Source organism: Haliotis rubra, unplaced genomic scaffold, assembly GCF_003918875.1.
Source record: "Haliotis rubra isolate DU_JTF1 unplaced genomic scaffold, ASM391887v1 Scf36, whole genome shotgun sequence".
Lineage (NCBI taxonomy): Eukaryota > Metazoa > Mollusca > Gastropoda > Lepetellida > Haliotidae > Haliotis > Haliotis rubra.
In genome coordinates, this window is record NW_025767035.1 from 99,695 (window position 1) to 122,877 (window position 23,183).

A 23,183-nucleotide genomic window follows, 5' to 3' on the forward strand; every position below is an offset into this window, starting at 1 on the left:
TCACAATGAAAACAGATCTGTTTGTTCCTTTATAAATGATTATCTTCTGTTGTTTGTTCACGCGAAGTGATACGATGTCATTTTCTTACCCACTGAAAAATTGTTTAACGAAAGTGTAACCCATGGATAAGCTTACCACCTCCTGCAGTTTTTGTCCTCAAAATTCGGCTTATATACGGTAACTTATTGTGGCAGTGTCTATGGTAACAGACAAAAGTTGTCCTATCCAGACCGCTTTACAATCCGGACAAATGAGTCGGTCCCTGGCCAGTCCGTAATGGACAGATTCCAGTGTATCTTGATTACTAATGGTTGTCATCATGCTACCTCTGAGAATCAACGCAGGTCCAATGGAAATGGCAAATTTGTCTTTGGACAACTACCGGTAAGAAATCCTGCCATTTTCCAATAGGCAAACTGTCATAGGGTTAACAGGCTTGTGCCAGTTAGCACAACTCAAAGATTTCATCCAGTAGGTTTGGATCAAAAACAAAACCAATTTGTACCAAAACAATGGGGCAAAGTTTGTACCAAACCTGACACAAAATTTGTACCTAAAACAGGGCAAAGTAGTAAGCAAAATGATGATGTTACAAGATACCTGTATCTTTCATTCATTGTCTTCATTTCAGGATGACGGTAAATCACCAAAGAAGCCAGGTAAGATGGGTGAAGAACTACACCAACATGTTTCATATCCTGGAGTTGGGAAGGGCTGGGACTTTTGTAGAAAGAGCACATTTTTGTGTTCACAGCTTCAAAACATACAGATTGTTTCTGAAGGGAAGAGGCTGACCAATTATATTTTTAATCACAAAACTTTCATGTCTGTGGTTCCAGTACATTCCAGCATGTCCAACAGACTTTTCTTTAGGAATAAAGCCAGAAGTCAAATTACATTTTGTATTAGTTTCTTGAACAAGTTGTTTTCAAATCATATCACATGGTTGGACCCTAATATTGCATCCTGTTTCTGAGCTCAATCCGATGCAGGGAATGAAAGGTGTATACCCTTCTCTCCCACCTTCTTTTTCACCGCCAAATAGCTGGAATAGTGCTGAGTGAGACAAACCAAAACGAAACATTTTTCACACAGTTTACTCTTTAATCGAATATGGCATGTTGATTTCTAAGCATGGCTATAACACATGTGTCATATCTAAGTAAATAATCAGAGCTAAGTCTGTTGAATATCTTCACCATTTTGCAGATGATGATAGCTTTTGGATAATAATGTCATCGTGTCTCTTTTTTCTCAGAAGGCAAGGAAGAGGGAGCTCAGGGGACACAGGTAAGTGTCTGCTAAGACCTTCATTTGTTTCATTATTTGTCATACAGATTTATTTCTCTCAACTGTGATTCATTTGTCTACATAAAAATATATATCAATAATTCTATGTGAAGAAATTAGTGTAGGGTAGTTAGAATGACTCAAGTCCAGAAGAATTTGCAGTTGCAGATTCTAACCCAAAACGAGGTCACATGTACGTAATGGTGGTCATATCAAAACATGAACAGAGAATAAATGAGAAATGGGAATACAGCCCTTGAAACACTGCTAGTGAAAAAAGGAATTGTATCTGGAAATTCTTAGTGAAATGTGGCAGAAATGTTAACACTTTTATTGAGATTCCATTTGAACATAGTCACGTTCTGCTTGGAGTAATGTTCCATCTGTGAATCCTATTTATTGGCTGCTTCTCATGATGCAAGCCGGGGGACAGGCAGGGAGAGAAACTCTGTTATTATGTTTGGTCCATGTATCTATGCAGTAATTATGAAAAATAGAATTTAAGCTGGGTTGTTTTGCACATTCCCGATATTTTTAGTGTGAGTGAGGATCTGTCTAGGAAATAAGAAACCACCAAAGCTCAATACTGTTACTGTTATCATCCTGGGTCCCGATCCACAAGGCACCTGTAGGGCTACAACAATCGTAAGCCTATGATAAACTATAGAGTTACGAATGGTTGTAACGTTACGACCACTTTGTGAATTGGGGCCTAGGTATTGTAGAGGAAGAAGTCTATACGCTATGCTTGTCGATTCCTTGCCTGTCGGGGTTAGGTGGGTTCAGCATGCCACCTGGCTGTTTGTGTTGTCAGGCACCGATGACATGGGTTGTGGCAAAAATATTGCTGAGAACATTCACATATCTGCTCACTGATTTGGGGTTGGGCACCACAATTCTCTGTAGAGTTATCTCTCTTAGGAATGCCAGGATGCTGTGATAATGGGATTGGAGTCCCAGACTCTTAGCATTGGTTTGTCAGCACCATTTCACCAAGATGGATAAGAAGAACCGAACCCAAAACAGAACCTTACTCACTCACTCACTCTTGCACAAAATGTAAAGGTGCCACCAGCCCATTATACAGGTACAGTGTATGATAAGTACAATTGTAACATGAGCGCGGTATAGAATACACGTACATTGAGAACATTAGTGTAACTAGATATCATTTCACAGATATCCCTTTGAAAAAGGAATCACATTTCTTAGCAGCAAGAAATATATATTTTGCCAGATTCTTGCATATGTTATGATTAGTGGAGCAAAAAAGCAACTCATACCCATGAGTTGTAAATGCATAGTCCTGACCAACATTTCTTAGCTAACACATGGATGTGGACCTAAGGGTATGTCAAAAGGCAACATGTTTACTGAAGATGTGCTGACTTATTTGTGAAAAACTCTTTATTCATTAGATTTTAGTAATTATTAAATATCCATTGATGTGTACATAAAAATATATCTATCTGTTTCAGGCTGGAGGAGCAATAGATGCACGTAAGTTGACTTTGCCATTGAAATCTGACTGACTCAGATAAACCACTAGATTTGTGTATTCGTGTCTATATAATAAATATGGTCTACATAAGTTGACTTAGGTTAAAGTGGAGTTGTCATGGGTCATGATGCATGTATTATTTGCTGTGTTGTGAAGTTTACCCGAACTTTACAATACCTTCACTTGTATATGTTATATTCATAGTTTGATTTTGTATCATGATAAAGTTATTTTAGTTTTACAAGAGACGTTTTCCATTGACCCATTAGCTAGACTGTTTAGACTGTTTTCAATGGATTCTTGCAGTTTTTATCTAAAGTAAACTACTGGTTTAAATGATCGTCAGGTGCTGTTTTCATTTTCTACATTTACAATCCGGCACTGATGCTTGGAACAGGCAGAGGATTTGTTCTTGGAATCAACGATCACAATTCTTTTCACTGAGAACCACAATTCTAATTGTGCTTGTTCCATGAATCAAGAACCACAATTCTAATTGTGCTTGTTCCATGAATCAAGAATCACAATTCTAATTGTGCTTGTTCTGTGAATCAAGAATCACAAATCTAATTGTGCTTGTTCCATGAATCAAGAATCACAATTCTAATTGTGCTTGTTCCATGAATCAAGAATCACAATTCTAATTGTGCTTGTTCTGTGAATCAAGAATCACAATTCTAATTGTGTGGTACTCCTATTGTTACAGTTTTAGCAAATGACTTGTGATGTAAGACAACATATAATTCGGAATATTATCGCAAATTGGAAGTCATGATTCAAGATACCTTTACCTATTCTTCATCTTTATTTATGAAGACAAGGCGTTTTGATCCTTCAGTTGCAGCAGGCTTGAGCAAATACTTCACCAGCGCTGTCAAGTTAGATGATGTGGAGAAAGTTTTGAGTGAGGTGACCTTCGAGGGAGTGGCCAAGTATCTGAAGAGTGACAAGTGCACCAATGTCATCACAATGGCAGGTGCTGGGATATCGACATGTAAGTGTTTTCATGGAGACACAAGGTTATATGTAAGTGTTGTCATGGAAACACAGGGGTATATGTAAGGGTTGTCATGGGAACATCCAGTTAACCCATAAAGGTCCAGGTATAATTTGGTTTTCAACAACCCATTCTTGTTGCAAGAGGTGATCAGGTGGGCAGTGCTCAACAACAAACAAACAAGATGTCCAGTTTTAGTGATGGGTCTTTTTATTAGGTCAAGCAAGAACCTAAGAACCTATACCAAACCATTGCATCATAATATAATAAAATAGTTGTCAGCCATAAAGCATCTTACTTTTCTTATTATTCATCAACTTCTAAAATGCCTTTCAAACAGATTGTGTCTTTTTAGGTTTAAAAATGTAAGACTGTAATGTAGTTAATGCATATTTATCCAAATTATTGCAGATAGATAAACTGGATAATTGAGAATTTAATGTCCTATATAGACCTTAGGTACAGTGATTAAATGCCTGGAACCACCAAGAAAGTAGTCGGGAGTCTCAAAAAGACCTTTAAAATATACAGTCCCACCCTAATTGTCCCCTGCCGCAACGCGGAACGGGGACTATTTATTCAGCGGTGTCCGTCCGTCCGTACGTAAGTACGTACCAATTCTTGTTAACGCAATATCTCATGAACTGTTGTACCCAGTGTCTTCAAATTTGGTGACAGCCTACATTGGGGGATTACCCAAACACCAGTCGATTTTGGGTGACCTTGGCCTTATTTTCAAGGTCACCACGACACTTTGACCACATTTCAAACTCTTGTTAACGCGAAATCTCATGAACTTTTGTACCCAGTGTCTTCAAATTTGGTGACAGCCTACATTGGGGGATTACCCAAACAACAGTCGATTTTGGGTGACCTTGACCTTATTTTCAAGGTCACCACGACACTTTGACCACATTTCAAACTCGTTTTAACACGAAATCTCATGAACTTTTGTACTCAATGTCTTCAAATTTGGTGACAGCCTACATTGGGAGATTACCCAAACACCAGTCGATTTGGGTGACCTTGACCTTATTTTCAAGGTAACCATGACACTTTGACCACTTTTCAAACTCGTGTTAACGCAATATCTCATAAACTGTTGTACCCAATGTCTTCAAATTTGGTGACAGCCTACATTGGCCATATCTCATAAAACATTATGTCATTATGTCAACAGCCTACATTGGGTGATTATGCAGACACAGATTATTTCAGGCATCTTGTATGTGACCAAGAAATAAAAAGTAGTAAATATGTTATAGATATTCCATTATATAGTGGCGGGGGACATTGACACATCAGTGGCAAACACTAGACTCTTTTAGCTCTGTTAACAGCTGATCTGTTTTCTGTTAACAGCGGCAGGTATTCCAGACTTCCGAAGCCCAGGAAGTGGCTTGTACGACAACCTCCAGAAGTACAACCTGCCAGACCCTATGGCCATTTTCAGCATACAGTATTTTATAGTAAGAGGATGAATTGAACTTTTTGATATATTTTAATTTTATAATTTAAAAATGTATTAGAGTTTATGTAGTTAGGTTTTACATGGTTTCTTGTTTTCCTGTGAGTGAGTGAGTGAGTGAGTTGGGTTTTGCGCCGCTTTTAGCAATGTTACAGCAATATCACGGCGGGGGACGCCAGAAATGGGTGTCACACATTGTACCCATGTGGGGAATCGAACCCAGGCCTTCGGCGTGACGAGCGAACGCTTTAACCACTAGGCTACCCCACCGCCCCTGTTTTCCTGTGACATGATGTAGCACTTCAATATTATTAAGAGAGGTGAAGTGTGCTAATATATTCATGGTTTACCTTATAATTTTTCTACCAATAACTATATCAAAATTATGGTTTTATCACTGTGACTATTGCTTATATCTTGTATGTGTATTCCGAAACCCTTATCTACCGGTAGTTCCGTCTTGTATGCTCAGTTAATGAACGATCAGCATGATAAACACTTAAATCAACTGGAAATATTGCCAAGAATCATGTTAGGGCTGATGGTATCTAGTGTTTTGGGCACAGGCTGCTATACATTTGGTGCTCTTAAACATTATTCCATTATGCAATGTTACTTTGTTTACAGGAACATCCGGAACCATTTTGTCACCTTGCAAAAGAACTTTGGCCAGGGCATTTCAAGGTCAGTGAGAAGATGCAGAGGCTGTGAAATACTTGTAGCCATGGAACATTCATGAAACGTTAACTGAACCAGTTGCCTGTTGACTTATTATTAAATATCCTTGGTCTGTGTGATTTGTGATTGTGGTAAATGAGTTTGTTTGAGATGCTTGTGTGAATGGGTGCTTATGGCAATCATAATGCTAAGACTTCTTGGAAAAGGGTTTTAATGCTTTGCAAATCAAGTCGGCAAGCCTTTAATCAAATTGCATTTAAAAAAAATGTTAGTCCTTCAAAAAGATTAAAAGTAGTAGAGAAATAACCAAATAAAACAAACTCCTTAATATTCTGAAAGTCTTTAAAGACACAATGGCACACATTTTCGACAATAGTGCTTATTTTCGATTGCTCAGTACATTGAAAACTGTCGAACGCTGTGTTGTCGGTGTTTGCCAAACTGGCCTCAATCACAAGTTGCATTATAGGATATTCGTAAAGAGCATTCCAAGGGACATAACTCTACGGGGTCAACTTGAAATAATGTTCGGACGGATAGAGGGCACCGGAGTCAATTTAATGCAACGTTGCATTAATTCATTCTAACTTTTTTATTTAATATTGTAATCTAAATACGTATTATTATTATTTTAAATAAATAATATGGTTGCTTCCCTGAGTGCTGATAGTTAGCATTATCGAGAGACATGCATTATTTACTTTTAGAGAAATGTGGTGTGACATTGTGCCTTTAAGATGTATGATGGATTTCACTATCGATAAGTAACGAGTGACTGGACATCAATGTTGAGGTATGTCAATGTGAATGATGATTCTCACTCGGACAATATGTTTGCAGTATTTGGCCATGAGTAACACATAAATGTTTCTATGTTTCTGTCAGTTCACTGAATATTATTTCTCAGGTTTTTTACAGTGTGTCGCTACAATACGTGTTTCAGCCCACACCCTGTCACTACTTTGTGAAGCAGCTCCACGAGAAGGGGAAGCTACTCCGTCATTACACACAGGTGAGTGGGAAATAAGATAGTTATGCACAGTAATTTTATTGATTAGATATCGCCTTGTGCCCCCAACATGTTAGTCAAACTATCAATCACTGGTTTGTCTGGTCAAGATTCAGTTGTTTACAGATCGCTGTGATACTGCTGTATCATCCACTCACTCACGAGTGTCAAGGGTTGTCAGAAGTGTTGATTGGCATTGTCGTTGTCTGTGTTAATCATAAATTGGAACAGATGGGTCATGGTGAAAGGCAAGTTGGTATTTTGTGAATGTATTTTCTACATGTTTCAGAACATTGACACACTGGAGCATTACACGGGCCTCCCCGCGGACAAGATAGTAGAGGCTCATGGGACTTTCCGTACTTCACACTGTCTCACATGTCAGAAGGAATTCTCACAGGACTGGATCAAAGGTACGTCATCAACACATCTATGTATCCACATACAACCCAGAAGGTGAACCCACCTCCCTTTTTGAAGTAAACTAGAAATACGAAAATAGCATAATTTGGGTGAGTGTGTTTGATAAGTGGAAACATATTATCCACCTCTGACTTGTTAGTCAATATACCATATTTGCTGTAATAAGTGTCCTGGGCTCTAAGAAAACGATTCACATGGAGCTAAATTTGTTGTCAGAGTTTTGGGTGTAGTGAACAAACATACACCCCAATCTCTGACAACAGATTCAAACATCAATCAAATGTTTGTAATGAAGGTCTTTGACAATGATTTTTGTCCAAAAATTTCATATGCTCCCCAAATATGGGTATTATGTATATGACCCACCTGCTCCTGTAATATGTACTGAGGGAAACAAATAGAGCAACACCACTTCATGGCAGTGTTCCTTATCTATTCGCAAATTTTCTCCCACAGTGCTATTCAAAGCTGGTGATGAAAACAGGAAAATATTAAAGGAAAACTTGTTTGCTCTCAGTGTATGTCTGGTATCTAAGTAAAGTAGATAATAATGCAAGAATGATTGATAACAGTGGTAGCAGTGTTTAAAATTAAACATGAATATTCAATTAATGTGGACTGTTCTGAAGTGTTTGTATTTGTCTCATACAGAGAAGATATTTGCTGAGGAGACTCCTACCTGTGATGCTGAAGACTGCGTGGGGCTGGTCAAGCCAGGTATGTGGTCAGTGAATCAATCGCCTGAACCATGTTATGATGTTTTTGACATCATAGTGTCACACGCCAGATCAAGAAAGTGACAGCAAGAATGTTTTTTCTAATCATGTAACCTCAAAAACTGATAAAAAGGTTAACTCAGGATATTCTGAACAGCAGCTACAGGCTTTAGGGCTGATTTCGTACAAATTGTCAAGGATATAAACATTCCAAACAAAGTACACTTTCCGAGCCCATAGGATGTACTGCCATACAAACTCTTCTATCTGGAAGAATTTCCTGAAATGTCTCTTCTTTGGTTTTCAAATTTTGAAAAAAAAGCTGTTGCCAGTTTGAAACCAGTGCTGAAAGATGATTTTAGCAAGCTAATGTTGACTTCCCTCAATGTTTGAAAAAGGTCGTTTTGATGCGAAGTGTTGTCTAATTTTTGTGTAAAGGTAGTGAGCACTGAAATCTTATTTTATGAGACTGTGTGTAGGGAAGGTATTTGCCACTCACTTCTGCCTGAAACAGTCTGTCTTTGAAGTAAGTTGGCAGTTCCAACTTCAGTTGAACCCACCTCAATGGTTTGTTCACACTCCATGATACAATATTGCATGGATATGTATTTCTTGATACCTTTTAACTAGTATCATTTCAAGTTTTTCCTTAGTCATTGTATATTATAAATAATACCATGGCAGTCTTATTGAATATCCAGTTTAGCCACACATCTACCCATGTCATCAGAGATAAACGAATGAGTATATGTTAAGAGCTTGAAAAGTAGCTGGATGATAGACATTGAAAAATATTCATAAGAGTAACACTAAATAATTAGAATGTTTTGCCAATTTTAAACAAAAAGTTCAGTCCTTTATCTGTTCAAGGCAATACATTATATAATGACTAAACATCTGTGGAATTTTGTGAAGCGTGAATGTTAGTTATACTGTGTGTAAAGTGTATTTGCATGTTCAGCAAAAAGAGAATGCAAAGTGATTTTCTTTATCTGTACAAGGGGACATTAACATAATGTGAGGCAGACTGCTTGATACTGAGATGGCCTGGAAGAATATCTAATGAATAACTAATGGTGCTGTTTTGTTGTAGATATTGTTTTCTTTGGTGAAAAGTTGCCTGACAGATACTTCAAGTGTGTTGAAGAGGTAAGAATAAATGGTTACAACATGCATCATCAATACTTCAAGGATTTGTATTTGTTAACTTGAATACATACCGCGTGTCATGACTAGTTTTGACCAGTGAATCAAACACTGGTCTTGTTCTAGCAAGAGGAGTATGTAATCATATAAGCTTCCACACTTCAGTTTTGCTGGAGTTCAATCACAAATGTGGTAACATGAAAAGAGCAAACAGTAGTATACCAACATTCTGTGTAAGTACTGATTGTAGCCATGTTAGATTGCAAACCTGTATGACTTTATAGATCTATATTTACTGATCAAATGTGAGCATCACACATACAGGAACTCTACGTGGTAAATAATGCAATAACATGTTGCGTCCCTCTTGTTGTATCCCTATTTTGAGATGATGTAATTCCTGACACATTTGTGGCATGACATGGGCAGACGTAAAAGTCAACAGCTCCTTTTTAACGGCATATGTTTATTACTGGTTTACTCATTGGTTTAAAAAAAACTATCCAATTGAATTGACTCAACAGATGACAAAATTTGTTGAATACTCAAAGAAAGCTATCATTCATTGCCCAAACTGAAAGATAATATTTGTATTAATACTCAGTGGCTGGCAAAATATTATCCGGAGCTGTGATCCACGCAACTTCACTGGAATATAGATGAGTAATGTGCATGTATCTATCTTTCTCCAGGACCTTAAGAAATGTGATTTGCTCATCATTCTTGGAACATCCCTGTCAGTGCAGCCGTTTGCAAGTCTCACTGGGCGGTAAGTGAATTAGTGATACAATATTGTCTAAAGTCAGTGTATGAAATTTGCCAAAACTCCAGCCAGACATCAGGGCTGGTAAATTCAAAATGTTACCATCCCAAAATGGATTTAACCAGACCAAATATGGTGAATTTACTCGGATGTATTGAACATCTACAAATTGTACCAGACCGTCGGGCTGGTTGGCTGTAAATTTAGACCGTCCGTCAGAAATCTAGACCGTCTCGGGCGGTCGGACGGGCCTTATTTCATACACTGCTATGGTACCGCAGTTTACTCTACAAAGTGCATCCTGTATGTTTTATGGAAACCTCTGATCGTGGGTAATTATCCCAGATGTTTTTCCTGATTATGGTTAGTTAATGGGTTTAACACAAAGTGATAAATGGTAAGATCTGCATCACTTCAGACTTCCTTTCAACAAGCTGAAAGGTTGTGTATACTGTTCAATATTTGGAAAGCGTTATGAAAAACGCATTGTTTATTATTATTATTATTATTATTATTATTATTATTATGTTTGTATTTCAGAGTGCCAACAAAAACACCCCGCTTATACATCAACTTGGACAAAGGAAACACGAACGTAAGATTCAAGCATTTCTCATTACGACTGAATATTGTTGTGGACAAGGCTGCATGGCAACTCTGAAAACAGCCTTCTGTTCCTGAAATTGTACATGACATTCTAAATAATAGATCTTATGACATGGTCTCTACTAATGCCTACATGCAATCTGTTGATGGGACTGAAAATTCATTAAATATAAATCTTTTAATCAATATTCATACTAGACATTTGAAAAATTATGTATGGTGTGTTTAGAGTTTTCAGAAGATTGCTGAATAGCCTGGGATACTTAATGCTGATAATCTTTACCTCAGTCTGCATACAAACCAATGCCTGGCGTAACAAACAATTCAAGTTAATTGTCAATTACCATGTCTGGTATGTTTTATCAAAACTGGACATTGCTAGACATGAAGATTTGTTATTGTAATTTCATTTCCTGTTGTGCAAGGAACTGTTTTGTGTGCAGACTCATTCATTCTGATATTGACCTTTTACTTCTTATTAAATATTGACCTAAATTCAATGTAGGTGGTATGGAAAAATCAAGAAAGTTTTCAAAGATTTTTATACATATTGATCACTATTTGTTATAAACAGAGGGGATGAAATTCATGGGTTTTTTACCATATTGAGGGAAATCCTTTTTGTAAAAGTCAATCTATATTTTCATTTATAAATTCAGGGCATTTTATCTTATTACCCAGCTAAAAACTGAGTTCTTTGAAGTGTATGAATGTATAATTGTATGATTAGGACATGAAGCTATTGTGGTTGAAATTTTTGGTCCAAGGTATGTGGTACAGGTGAAAAACTGTAATTGTATTATGGAAAAAAAATAGGAGAGCTACCAGTCATGACTGAGAAAATATTAACTTGTACAGTGATGGAGCAGTCTAATAGCCTGTTGCAATAAGTGACATTATGATATTAGATCTGAGTCAGATACAAGTGTACATAATAGAACGTCAACTGAGGGTGATGTGTGTTGCGTTAGTCTGTCACACAGACCCAGAAACAAATATACCCAATACAGCCCATGCAAGTCTATATTACCACAGTTTCAGAAAAATGAAGAAAGCATCTGCTCCTTTCTATTATATTTTATTACTGGTAAGAGTGAGTGAGTTTAGTTTTACACCACTTTTAGCAATATTACAGCAATATCACAGCGGGGGGACACCAGAAATGGGCTACACATTGTACCATGTGGGGATTCGAACCCAGGTCTTCAGTGTGACGAGCGAATGCTTTAACCACTAGGTTACCCCACCACCCCTTTTTTATTAAGAGGATTTAGGAACCGTTTTTTTCTGTAAATTTGTTAATTTGAGAGACAAGTTGTTTGTCTAGTGTCACGTGTACCTCTGACTTACATGTTTGCAGGTTGATCCCTTCATGATGCTGTTCATGGGCGGCGGAGCCACACTCAACTTCGATGACGAGAACAACTATCGCGATGTCTTCAAACAAGCAACGTGTGATGAAGGCTGCTACAGCCTCTCGGACCTGGTGGGCTGGGGGGTGAGTCAGGATGACCTCCTACCTTCCTCTGGGAGAATCCAAGTCACTTTCAGGGGTGGGGTCTAGGTGCTTGGTGGGGAGTGGTTGGTAAACGGTTCATGATGCCTTCATTGTTTTGTACGAGTCAGTGAGTTTAGTTTTACGTCGTGTTCAACAATATTCCATCAATATCACGATGGGGGGGACACATTGTATCCATCTGGGGAATTGAACCTGGGTCTTAGCATCTTAGCATCTTAGCACTAAAGAGGGCAGTGGGATAGCCTAGTGGTTGAAGCGTCTGCTCGTCACGCCAAAGACGTCTGATTCCCCACATGGGTACAATGTGTGAAGCCCATTTCTGGTTTCCCACGCTGTGATGTTCCTGGAATATTCCTAAAAGCAGCTTAAAACCACACTCACTCACTTAGCATTAAGGTGATTGTATCTCCCATACCCTGACATAGTCATAACACTAAAGTTGTTTTGTGAAATGGCACCCAGTCCCCAAAGTCCAATTGATTGAATCCCAGTGTCTGTCTGTGATAATTGTGTCACATTTCCAGCATTGTGTTACGGACATTGAGATTAGCAAGGCGTGTTATCAGTTACCTGTGAATACACTGACACGTGTCACTCAAGATGTTATGATACGTGAGGAGCAATGAGGATTATGAACATAAATTCTGCCATCTGATGAACATCGTATAACTGCTGTAAAACAGGAAGTCAAGTCTATTTATTGCTTGCCGAGGGAGCAGCCATTTTGTCGTTTTATTGTTTAGACCCATGTTTAAATGCAAGCATTGATGAAGGTTTCATAAAGGTTTAATGAAAACAGGAATTGGTTTTAAAGACAATGAATACTCCTGAAGAATATCAACACATGATCGAAACAAGCATGTTGATTGGCAGACAAGACTGTCAACAAAATGCCTGCTTCCCCACACATGTTCGCTTCAAGAAAACATTTTGTATTTGCGAAAGGCTCAGTTTTCGTCAAATTTATGAACAAGGATAGACATGGATAGATTTATTGATATTTGTTACATCTAGTCTTAGATCTATAGCCGTTCTGATTTCTGCATTGAAGTCGACACGTAGATCTACTGTTCTACTTTCTTAGTTTTCACACACACAAATATCTTGACGTACTTATCATTTAGCTGTAAAAGGTGTGATCTAAATTCGATAATCGATTATGGTTTTAGACGTTGTTTCTCAACACTAATTACACACACACAAACTTAACATGGATCATGATTGTCCTGTTTTTGACCATGAACGTGATCTGTACTCATAATTTGATAATCTGACATCTTCATTAATCCAACAATTTGCTGCGCAACGGACGATGTCAGATTAACGAGACTTGACTGTAGTAAGTGTGTTAGCTGGAAGTTAAGGATTAGCCAGTTCATGGCATGTAGGGTGTCCTGAAAATATGTGTCTATTCACATACACTTAGTATTATGGGATGGAAGTGTAATCTTTCTGAACAATCATTCTAATTCTTTGTAGAAGGAGCTACGGCAGACGGTGGAAAAGGAGCACAAGCGACTTGATGCTGAGATTGCCGAAGATAAACAAAAACCAAAAACAGCCAAGGGAGCCTCGAAGTAGTGACTCAGCGATATCTTGCCTGGTTTCTACTTCCTTCATCTGTCAGCATCCGACATGAAGAGTATTGCTCATCTAGGTCATGGTCATCTGTAGCGTAATCGACCTTGCAGTCTCGTTGTTTGTGATTTCTTTGAGTTTTCTAATTCCTACTTCACTTACTTTCTATTGGAGCTGGAAATTTGCAATACATTGTTGAACTGTATATGGTACACACTTTCCAAGTATTCCATGAAAGTGTTCAATGTTGAGTAATCAAAAGCTAAAAATCAAATATTTTAGACAAATATTTTGTCCGATATTTGTATTATTTGGAGAAAGAGATGAGACAAATACACAATTAAACAAAGTAATGCTGTCTATATGATAATGGTTTCATATCGTCCAGTTTCATTGGCCATGATATACAGAACTTCTATTGTCATATCATAGCATCATATCGTTGTATTGCATACAGTGGTGCAATAGTGAGTTGTTTCACACACAGACTGGCTAATGCTATTGGAAATAAATGACGTTTGTAGTTTCAAACATTGATGAAACATACGACATCAACTAAATATGGTGGATGGGTATCTGGTTTTCTGTTGATGTACTATGATATTTATTGATGATGATGATGATGATGATGATGCTGATAAAGTATTATGTTATATTAAATATGTATGTGATATTCTTTCACACTTCCAGTCAGCTTTTCCTACAACAAAGACGGACTATGAATTTTCAGATACAGGGCATGATTCAAGAACAGACTGTAGTTTTCTATCTTATGTTATGAAACAGTTACAATGATGTTCATAAGAAATCTTATTTACAAGTCAAATGAACCCTTACAAATATTCACATAAGAGTGCAGAGTTGTGGCCCTTGGATGTGCCATAATCTTGTGATCATAGGTTTCATTGACCCTTTATTGTTTTACACCAGGGGGCGGTGGGGTAGCCTAGTGGTTAAAACGTTGGCTCGTCATGCCGAAGGCCCGGGTTCGATTCCCCACATGGGCACAATGTGTTAAGCCCATTTCTGGTGTCCCCCGCCATGATATTGCTGGAAAATTGCTAAAAGCGGCGTAAAACTAAACTCAGTCAGTCAGTCAGTTTTACACCAGACAATTGTCTGCAGGTTTCACCAAACTGGTAGACATCTTAGACTTGCATTCTAAAGTATGATGACATGTTGTGCTTTAACTGAAATACTACTACTCAGGCAATGTTAAACTCAGCTCTCACCCTCGATATATGCCCAGGTACACTTTGAAACTGCCTGAATCTATCACCATTAGTTAGATAGTGCTTGGCGCGCTGTAAAATGTATTGTTCTCAATACGATAAATATTAAATGGAGTTATCACACAATAATCTAATGGTTGCAATGCATAAAAGCAGATTGTTGCACACTTATATTCAAATAACTGTGTTTCTACAAGTTTCATACTTTTATGATTCAAGATGATGGGCATGACTTTTTGTGACAGACGTGACAAATGTCACAACTATGAACTATATTCTACAGCTCTGTGAAAGGTGTGGCCCAACCTGATCATCGATCATCACCCAAAGTTTAGGTAAACGATGACATACATGTATACATAGTTGAATATAGTTGCACCTATACTCGTAATGTGTGTATATTCAAAACTCAGGTCTGTTACCTACAGTGCTACACATAGCCTGCGTAGTCTTATACAGACCCTGTAAACTATCCAAACCTGCTAGATCCTCATATCGTCAATGTTCTGAGGATGAAGAGTCTCTCAGGACATCTTTCTGTTGGATATTACATTTCCAAAGTTGACCTTCCTTCAGAGTAAGTTATGCTGTCTACGAAGTTTGCTAGAAAGATGATAAAATCAGAAGTGTCGGAAGTATTTTGTTGTGCTGTGATTGCTGTGATTAAAGAGGCCAAGGAAACTTGAAATCTTTTCACAAACTGGTCAGTTCTGTAGCGTCGTGAACCTTTCAAAGTTTCATTGTTGTTTGTCGTTTATTGAAGTTTTCAAGTTCTTTCTTAACTTACTTTCTACTGGAGATGGAACTTTTCTCAAACTGTTCAAGATGTTGTGAAACTTTGTGTGGCACATATTTTTTTTTTTGGTATTTAGTTAATATATTCAATTGTTTGAATTTACAGGGAAGACAACAAATTTATAGATATTTGAAGATAAAAAAATACAAATTTGAAAAAGAGAAATTGTCATTTGGCTCTGACCCAAGTATTATGGTAAAGAAGGTTTGACATTTGATTGGTTGGTCCTTCTAATCTTGACCAATCAGAAGTGTTTGCCTAGTTTCACATGGCCCTGTAGTGAACGACATTTCAAACCTGGGTTTTTTACATGAAATTACAGCAATTACTAATTCAATTGCAGTAACATTCATTATAGGCTATTTGTTTTTGAGTGAGTCACTATTTACACATTATTTAACTACATTAATGTATCTATAATATTAAAATCATTTTTCAATAGCAATGTTTTAATATTGCTGAAATATACATGTTTTGTTCAAGTTTGTGTTTGAAATAAGAGTGTTTTAATTGTTGTGAAATTTGTTTTACACATGTGTAATATTATTTATTTTATATTCATAGCAAATACAGTACTTATCTTTTTACAGTTTGTACTGCAAATAAGAAAAGTATGCTTCAGTAAAAACTCAAATTGAAAATAGCATTTTATCTTTGTAGTTGTTTCACCAAGAATTACTGAATGTATTTACATAACCCTACTGCCATTGTCAATACTTCACGTGTTTATCTGCACCACATTCCATATCACTCGTGAGTACATACCTGGTATCCCACAGGTTGAAAGTTTAAACCAATGAACTGAGACAATTTCTTAATCCAGTAAGAAGGAACCCAGCAAAGGCTCTGACCTATGAGCATTATATGAAATTGCACAAAAATATTTTTTGTTCATCTACACTGTACATTGCTTCAGTGTCAGAGGTGAGGTGAGGTGAGGTGAAATTGGGTTTTACGTCGTGCTTGAGAATATTTCGCTCATATGACGACGTGCATGCGTGTGTATGTGTATGTGCACCTGCTTGTACTAGTTTTATAGTGCTAGCTCACTGAGATACCATGCCGCAGTGAAGCATGAGTACCCCACTCAGACACATTATAATGACCCTGAGCCGACCAGTCCTTGTTGTACCCATTAATGCCGAGCGCCAGGCAGGGACCAACAAGTACCATATTTTAACGTCTTTTGGTATGACGCGGTCGGGGATCAAACCCCCGACCTTCCGCTCTCCGGGCGGACGCTCTAACCACTACACCACGGAGGCGGTCCTTCAGTATCAGACATGGTAGTGTTTGCATAGGATTCATGCATGAGGTAGGCCTCTGTTGACATAGCTTGTGGTTCGAGCGTTTGGCCGTCATGCTGAAAACATGGGTTCAATTCCCAACATGAGTTCAATGCGGGAAGCCCACTTCCTGTGATGATGTAGCTGGAATATTGCTAAAAACCATCCTCATCCAGTTGACATGCCATCAGTTATTTCACAGACATTGGTCAGTATCACACCCCATATCAGCTGGGGGCAGTGGGATAGCCTAGCGGTTAAAGCGTCTGCTCATCACAATGAAGACCCTGGTTCGATTACCCAAACGGGTACAATGTGTGAAGCCCATTTCTGGTGTCCCCTACCATGATATTGTTGGAATGTTACTAAAAGGGGCATAAAACCCAACTCCCTCACTCACCCATATCAGCTGTCTGTATTCACGCCAGGTGGAGGAACATGGTGCACACAAACCTGTTTAGTAATGGCGGGGTCTTGCTGCTGAGAGCATCCTTGACAAATGTCTTACTTTGGTGACTGTGATATGTGTCCATCCCTTGCCAAGTTTGTTTCTGTACTATGCAAACCCATTCAAGGCTCAATCTATGTTCACCATCTCTGTAACAGTGGGTTACAATGATCATTTTTATAAATTTGCAGGCACAAACTTTAAACTTCACAATCACTTTTATTTGGGGAAATTTAAAACATAAAATGCAATCTTAAGATTTTTATTTCAAAAGAATGTCAAATACATACCATTAGTAAAAATTACAAGGTGTGAGAAATGGTGAAATTTCGAAAATCTATTCATTAAATCAAAAATATTTAAACAGTTTAAAAGTAGTTATTCATTTAAGTCATTTTACTATAATTTTCATGAAATTTGAATTATTAAGATGATAACCCAACTGGTTGATTCCTGAATAATAAGAACAGATTCAACAACCAAATACATGTATATTGATATTTATTATATCACAAGAGATTTCAGAAAAAAATGAACAGGTATGACTTAATAATCATGTCTTCATTATTGAGACAGAATGATTTGGTTTGAATTTAATTTTCTCCATTTTTAAATTTCCATATGGTCATCTGATATAATGTAGGTAAGAGAACACTACTCATATATATATATATACATTTATCAACAAATGATCATGCACTCTAAATCTGTCATCAATATACAAGTCTTCTCTCTTATGAACAAAGGAAATCCAAGTGCCAAAATTGTTCATCGTTATTATATTTTGAGCAAATCCCAGTATTATATATTTGTGGTAGGAATAGAGGTAGAGTAAACAATGCACAATACTGATGGTGATGCTTGTGTTTTTATGTCATAATAAGGATAGAGAAAGTAGATGCACAAAGCATTATCACTACAACTCACCTCTCTTCTAGCCAATAGCCTATAGACCCATACCCAAGCTGTATTTACAATGCATCTGTTAACACAAGGTAAAAATAGAAATATGAAAGAAACACACATTCCTTAGCTTGTATTGAATAGCATAAATGTGTAAATACCCAGGTTATGTTTCCTAGAGTGACTTGCTGGAGATGCTGTTTCCTTGTTATTATGGGTAGGTAATGCTCCTGAATACTACATTATACTCTAAAGATGATAGACACAGGAAGGTACACTCTATTTGTTACCTTGATAAGTATGATAAGGACACAATTATTAACTGTTAGATTTTCTTCCACAATTTTCCAAAATGTGAAGCAAGGGCACTTTTTAAGAAAATTGTTTACATTTTTATAAATAAATTGTTCAAGGCTTATGTTTATGTTAAATCTTTATAGATGTGATTCCCATGAGGGATTATTATTTGCTGTTTCATGAAGTAAGTATGAAGACACAGCAAATCCTTTCATGTGTACTTTGTGGCTAGCAGGGGTGAAGTCTAATAATAATATAGTACGGTCTACTGACTAGACATTTTATTAATAAACATATTATGTAAACATAATTTTGATATAATGAATTGTCAAAAAATGTCATTTTTCTAGTCTTGAATGTTCTTTATTACCGGTGTTCATAAGAACATAAAGACATCAGGGGCGGTTGGGTAGCCTAATGGTTAAAGCGTTGGCTCGTCACGCCGAAGACCCGGGTTCAAATCCCCACATGAGCACAATGTGTGAAGCCCATTTCTGGTGTCCCCTGCCGTGATGTTGCTGGAATATTGCTAAAAGCGGCGTAAAAGTAAACTCAGTCAGTTAGTCATAAAGACATCAACAATGGCTAACGACTTCCACATTGTCTGTCACAATGTTTCAGGTGAGGTGAGGTGAAATTGGGTTTAACGTCGTGCTTGAGAATATTTCGCTGATATGACGATGTGCATGCGTGTGTATGTGCGGCTGCTTGTACTAGCCCAGACTTAAGCTGGTTTTATAGAGCTAGCCCACTGAGATACCATGCCGCACTGAAGCATGAATACCCCACTCAGACACATTATACTGACTCCGAGCCGACCAGTCCTTGTCGTACCCATTAATGTCGAGCACCAGGCAAGGACCCACAAGTACCATATTTTAACGTCTTTTGGTGTGACATGGCCGGGGATCGAACCCGCGACCTTCCGCTCTCCGGGCGGACTCTCTAACCACTACACCACGGAGGCGGTCCACAATGTTTCAGGGTTCCTTGCAATCAGGTAATACAGAGTTACAGTATTTAGTTCATACATAGATATGCTGATCTGATTACACAAAGGAAGGATTACTTATGTAATGTTATCTGTATGCAAAGATAACTTAATGAGGAAGCCTATTAAGTATTAAGTGAAAGTACAAGTTGATATCAATTAAGTTTCATGTTTTCAGATCTTGTTGCGGTGTTGTAAACATAATGCATGGACGAGATTCTTAACAAGGTCCTCTAGAGATGTATTATCAATATATCCTGACACTGAATAGAGTAACATGTTATATTTGGGATTATACTTTCTCAGTGAAGTACAGATTCTAGTACTTTTGTTGGGTTGAGTCCCATCTGGGATTCGAACCCACACCCTCAGAGTCAGTCGCCTAATTGCCAGCACACAAAGTCAGTCGTCTAACCTACTCAGCTATTGCGGCTTCCACTGGAAGGGTGTGGGTTCGAATCCTGGATGGGACTCAACCAACAAAAGTACTAGGATCTGTACTTAACTGCGAAAGTGAAATCCCAAATACCACATGCATTACATTTGACCACATTTGGTGTTGTTTATTCACTGAATAGATCACATTGTATTAGTTGCTGTTCAATTTCAAAATCTTGAAAATCCGAGGTTTTAAACCCTTGTGAACCAGCACAGTGATTAGCATGGTAGGTTGTGTGTTGGTTAGGTACAGCACACAGTGCTTCCATCATGTCATGACAGACAAACAGATGGTCTGACCTCTTCATACACCCTTCCAACATGTCGTGGTTTAGCCACTCCATACACCCTTCCATGCATGTCATGCAGCCTTGAGACATTGTCACGTGATCATGACCTCTACCTGCATCTGTAACGCATCACCCAAACCATGACTACTCATGGTCTCTGGTACTGGCACAGGAATAACATTATTTCTGCTGTATGGCAAAAAAAAATGAAATGTTAGACATATCAAACCATGTGTGTTTTCTCATGAAAATCAGTTTCAGGTTCAACCTGTCATTGAGAGTTAGGGAGAAAGTAACCCATGCGGGGTCGGGATGGTACTGGCTCAGACTCTTCTTTGAGAAGGAATATTTGTTCTTTCACAGAACATGCTTTAAAAACATTTTATCAGGACATCCATCATATCTTGCATGTCTTTTGGTGTAAATATGAAGAAATAACTTTTTTGCCCAGTGCATGCTCAAATTATCAACACAATTCAGCCCCGCCATATTTGTCAAACTGACCTTACCTCACACTGGAGCCAGATGTTGTAAACAATTTGAAGCAGAAATACCAACAATATATTTACCATGTCATACCCTAACCTTGACAATCGTGTCAGCTTTCATCATTAAATATGGCTAAGGTTTCATTTGGAGTGATTATTTCTGATTTCCTTTCAAGCTCCTGGTTGTTTGAAGCTTAGTATAATACTTGAGAAGTTCAAACAAAACCATTTTTTTTTTTTTTTCAGATTACATGGTTTATATGTCTTGATATGACATTAATAATAATCAAGAAAAATTCAGGTGTTCTTTCATTTGTTTTGCTATACATACCATTTGTCATCTCTCAAGATAAATGCATTCCAATATTTTTGATTGGGTGATTGGATTCTATTACTACCATTCATTCTACCATCTTCATTCAGTGTTTAGATTTAACTGCATTCAGCACACTTATGTTGTACATCCAGTAATTAAACATATCCTAGTAACCCAGTCATTGGCACTTGTTATTCAGTACTCTGTAGATCATTGTTACCATGGTGACAGATGTTTGTTACGTGAAGTAGTGAAATAAATATTATTACTTTGACACTTTGTCTTGTAGTTTGTACTAGTTTAATCAGAAGAAACTAATGTTATTAAAATTGGCAGTCAGCAATATTCCAGGTGTATCCTGTTACACAAGACAAAAGAAAGTTCTATCATATCCTTGACTTTATGAGCACCCATGATAGAACGGTTAACGGCAATCTAGGCTGATCACAAGAGTCTACACAATGGTTCCAGTTGTCAGACTGTGATTTGTTGGCCGACTTCATAGATTGGGTTGTCGGACTCTGTGATTAGTTGGCCGACTTAGGATCCAGTAGTCAGACTGTGATTGGTTGGCACAGGGTTACCTCCCTTCACAAACATGAAGATCCCGGAGACCCCTAATTATTAGTTTTAAGGGTCCTTGCGGGCAAAACAAGGGTCCTGTGAAGTAACAGTGTAGTGAACTGTACCCTTTGATAACTTCTTTAGAGCCTGGAATGAATCTTTGATCATGTGATCTGACGTATGAAATGATGCACATAACTGCTCAGAAATAAACAACCAAACACTTTACAAAGTCATGGATGTGTTGTCCGTGCAATGAATAATACTGTGCTCCCGTTTGGACTCTTTGGAATTGTGTTTCTGTGTCCATTCTCTACATTAGTGTATACTGGACGCACAATTGTGCGCCGTGTAAAACCCTGGTTGGCCAACTTCATAGATTGGGTAGTCGGACTCTGTGATTGGTCGATGGTGCCCCTGATCCGTCTTTGCTCATTATGAACATTGCTGTGTGTTCACATCATGTATCACATCCTGGAATATAATAGCCCTCCTTTTATTGGGATAACTTCCTCAAGCTTTTTGTTCCATGATCGGAAATGGAGCGTAATTGGTCATTTTTTCTCGATTTCAAAATGATTTGGGACTGATGGTAATGGATCCGCTCTATGAGGTGACAATCACTGGTCATCATCCTAAAAGTTTTACATGCTGGTACCATAGTAATGTAGATGGGATACTCTTTTGGTCTTGATTCACTACATTCACTGCAGGAATCTCTTAAAGCAACATCAACAGGGATACCACTAATACTTCCACCACACGTTCATTTCACAAAGCTCCATTTCTAGCCTACAACTAACAAACAACCATACTAAACTTGGGCTTATGACAGTTCTAGTGCAATGACCGCTTTAATTAAAGGCACAACGTCACACATTTTCGACAATATTTTGGCCTATATTATATATATCGGGGTATATTCACTCACTTTAGCTTCCTATTCATGCAATAAAAGTCTTATTTTCCCTTACAACTTTCCTGAAATTGATAATTGTAACTTTGAGGTGAACAGCTTCAAAACAGAGAACACTTGCCATATATGGAATTGCTCCATACATCGAAAACGGTTGTCGGTGTTTGCTGAACTGGTTTCAATCACCCGTAGGATATTCGTAAAAAGCACTCCAAGGGACATAACTCTATGTGGTTCACTTGAAATAATGTTCGGCTGGTAGAGAATGCGAGAGTCAAATTAATACGTTGCATTAATTCATTTGAACTTTTTAATTTAATATCATAATCTTAATACGTAATTTGTTTTGGAATAAATTATATGGTAGCTTCCCTGAGGTCTGATAGTATTATTGAGATAAATGCATTGATGCTCTCTACCAAACATTTACATTATCAGTGTATTATTTCATGTACATGCAGCTCTCCAATAAATGTTGAGATATCAATATTAAGAATCCTCAAGGGTTAAACCACAAAAGACA

The 23,183-nt window shown here is 37.7% G+C and overlaps 1 protein-coding gene across 2 annotated transcripts in view; it reads left to right on the top strand.

The window, feature by feature from the left end:
- Nucleotides 1-13,964, top strand: part of LOC124285373 (NAD-dependent protein deacetylase sirtuin-2-like) — a 31,333-nt gene extending 17,369 nt beyond the window's left edge. For both annotated transcript variants that reach the window (XM_046721594.1, XM_046721595.1), the window contains exons 3-16: nucleotides 633-660; nucleotides 1,260-1,291; nucleotides 2,770-2,791; nucleotides 3,631-3,786; nucleotides 5,152-5,258; nucleotides 5,885-5,941; nucleotides 6,879-6,947; nucleotides 7,234-7,357; nucleotides 8,019-8,084; nucleotides 9,177-9,232; nucleotides 9,922-9,998; nucleotides 10,533-10,587; nucleotides 11,959-12,096; nucleotides 13,597-13,964. In XM_046721594.1, the coding sequence (XP_046577550.1) occupies nucleotides 633-660; nucleotides 1,260-1,291; nucleotides 2,770-2,791; nucleotides 3,631-3,786; nucleotides 5,152-5,258; nucleotides 5,885-5,941; nucleotides 6,879-6,947; nucleotides 7,234-7,357; nucleotides 8,019-8,084; nucleotides 9,177-9,232; nucleotides 9,922-9,998; nucleotides 10,533-10,587; nucleotides 11,959-12,096; nucleotides 13,597-13,698 (1,089 nt within the window). In that variant the 3' untranslated portion in view covers nucleotides 13,699-13,964. The remainder of the gene's footprint in view (nucleotides 1-632; nucleotides 661-1,259; nucleotides 1,292-2,769; nucleotides 2,792-3,630; nucleotides 3,787-5,151; nucleotides 5,259-5,884; nucleotides 5,942-6,878; nucleotides 6,948-7,233; nucleotides 7,358-8,018; nucleotides 8,085-9,176; nucleotides 9,233-9,921; nucleotides 9,999-10,532; nucleotides 10,588-11,958; nucleotides 12,097-13,596) is intronic.
- The last annotated feature ends 9,219 nt before the right edge of the window (nucleotides 13,965-23,183 follow it).